A 2,604-nucleotide genomic window follows, 5' to 3' on the forward strand; every position below is an offset into this window, starting at 1 on the left:
TTTCTGACATACAGGGGGTTATCTACAGGTGACCAACCTATTCTAACCATGCTGGGGTCAAGTTTTTCATTTTGTGGAACCACCACTCAATGAAAAAAGTCATCGCCCCAGGTCGGATACGAACCAACACCGCCCACAGATCTGAGAGTGGTAAGAACTGCACCTAACCACCTGAGCTACCGACGGTCTGATATGTATTGATCTTTTGACAATCCTGGGTATTATTAAGGTGATTCGTCATCTGCCCCTATACCTGGTCAGGGTATCCTTCTACGAACCTTTTAGGGCGTCCCCGGATATGAAAACATCTGTGTTAAGTTTGTCACATTACCAGAGTCCCCTAAGAAAATTAATTCTTGGATTGGCTAACCTTTAAGTGTTATAGAATGACAGGGGTTGCCGAGGGACCGGAATCAAATTAAGCAGGTGCAGGCCCTTCCTGGACATGTCAAACTTTCTCACCCACTCTCGGGCCTGAGAAGGGGGACGCCTACCTCGGGAACGTTCGGTCACCGATGGCCAATGAGAAAGGAGATTCAAAAATAAGGTAACGACCTAAAAGAGAAGTGGGAGAAAAGGAGTAGGGTAACAAAATCAGGAAAAAGGACAGTCAAGAGGAACAGTTAGGCGAGAGAGGACCAGGCGTGAGAGAGCGGCAGAAGCCGGAGCGGAGCAAGATGCACTTCGACCAAACGAAGTCGTAAGAATGGCCACAAGACCTGGACATCCCTTATGAACGAGATTACACCTACGGAACTACATCCCACGGCAGTACATAGCAGGTCTCATTTGATAGTAATCAACCCTATGTAGATAAATTACTTACGAAGAATGGAATAAGGCCTTGACTTCGATCTTTTTCTATTGCTTCTTTCAAGATGTCTCCTCGAAGTGACAAGGACGTATCACTTTCCAAGTAACGCATCTTTATCAGGCCGATGATTCCTGCTTTTTCGACTGATGAATGTGCCTAAAAACAAAAATCATCATTATAATTTCATTGAGTGAGGAATTATGAATACTAATATTTAATATTCTGAGTACTGGTACCTGATCAGAGCAGTAGGCGACCAGGCGGCTGCTGATTTCAGCATCCTCCAGGTCTGTACTGTTTGATTTATACTGCCTATACTTTTTTATGGCTTCGGTCCTGCCGGCGAGAAGGGCTACCAGTGTGGCTTCGCTGGATGTAGTCTGTAATATACAGTCTTTGAATACCTCTCAACATCGAGAAATCAATTTAAACTAACAATATTTAATTAATAAGCGAAAATAATTTTAGGTTACATATACCGGTTCCCCTTATGCATAATACTATAGCAATACAAATACTAGTAATCTGTAAATATGAGATGAGTAACCATCTAAAATACAAAATGCAAAATACAAATCAGCCTTGATGAAGGCCTGAAATTCAGATCCAAACATCACCACAAATAAATGTTTTACTTATTTGTCTATCTCTGACCGCACTCCTCACCATCTTTTCCTCATATCCATGTTCAACTATAAGCACTTCATTAAAATTCAAAATATTCTATAAAGCAATCACTTGAAAAATTCAGTTTTATTTTTTGCAGAAATTTCCAAGGGCAAAAGTTTTCATATTTTTATCCTTCCCTCCAATTCGATTAGCCACTTGTCGCGAAATAATTGGAACTTATTGAAAAGTTTATGTACTGCGTTAACTTCGTCTAAGTCGTTACGACACCCTTTACATACATGTTGGCCAGTTTATAAATGCCCTCAGTCAACATTATGGAATGACCACATCCTTCACTCGGATTATCAGTTGTCTTAGATGAATACTAGTCCTAGTGCTGGAACGTTTCACCAATTCAGGCACACTGATGGGCAAAAATTATCTATAGTTGAAACTAATTGCTGAAATTGTCATGGATACGATATTTATTTATCAATTTCTTCATTATTGAGAATAACATTACTTCTACTTACTATGTATTGGTAAGAGAAAGCTAAATCTGATATTGGCATAGCAACCATAGAATTGGATATTCCATATCGATAACGATATCCGACTTTCTTATTAATATCGATATCATGCTTTTAAATGGAAATATTGATTTTTCATACAAAAAGACACAGAAATTTTAAGATTTAAAAAATTTATTCTGACCAAATCATCCCCTTCCTTAACCGTTGGTCTAGTAACAATACTTCCTTACAAAGTGCTATACCCCATACCCTTCATGGGTTGTAGTGGCACAAATTTAATTTTTTTATTATTGGTGAAGTCCTCTGTAGCGACACGCTACCTGCTAGTCTAGACTGTAACTATTACAGCCGCCGAAACCGTTATCACTTCCCGTACAGGCGAAGAGCTTCTGTTCATTTCACCTTGGAGCACCTCCTATGTTTTCTCCAGCCATTTATTGTGTTCATTTATTCAGTAAAATGTAAATAATTTTATAATGTTATATATAAATATTGATGTAGATATGTTGATGCAATAAATAAAGTTTACCAAAAAGAAAACACTAAATCACACAAAAGTTAATTCTTACCGGCGGTACCTCTCATCGGCCTTTGTATCGTTAATAGAATCAATAACCCACCGAAGGTGCTGAGACAATACCTTCTTGG

General features: G+C 38.8%; 1 protein-coding gene across 1 annotated transcript in view; it reads right to left on the minus strand.

The window, feature by feature from the left end:
- Positions 1-2,604, minus strand: part of Hdc (histidine decarboxylase) — a gene marked incomplete in the record, with an annotated part of 86,263 nt that overhangs the window by 41,178 nt on the left and 42,481 nt on the right. The window contains 2 exon segments of the mRNA XM_067051467.1: positions 827-970; positions 1,051-1,194. Of these exon segments, the coding sequence (XP_066907568.1) occupies positions 827-970; positions 1,051-1,194 (288 nt within the window).

Source organism: Halyomorpha halys, unplaced genomic scaffold, assembly GCF_000696795.3.
Source record: "Halyomorpha halys isolate HHAL.00 unplaced genomic scaffold, Hhal_1.1 Scaffold255.1, whole genome shotgun sequence".
Lineage (NCBI taxonomy): Eukaryota > Metazoa > Arthropoda > Insecta > Hemiptera > Pentatomidae > Halyomorpha > Halyomorpha halys.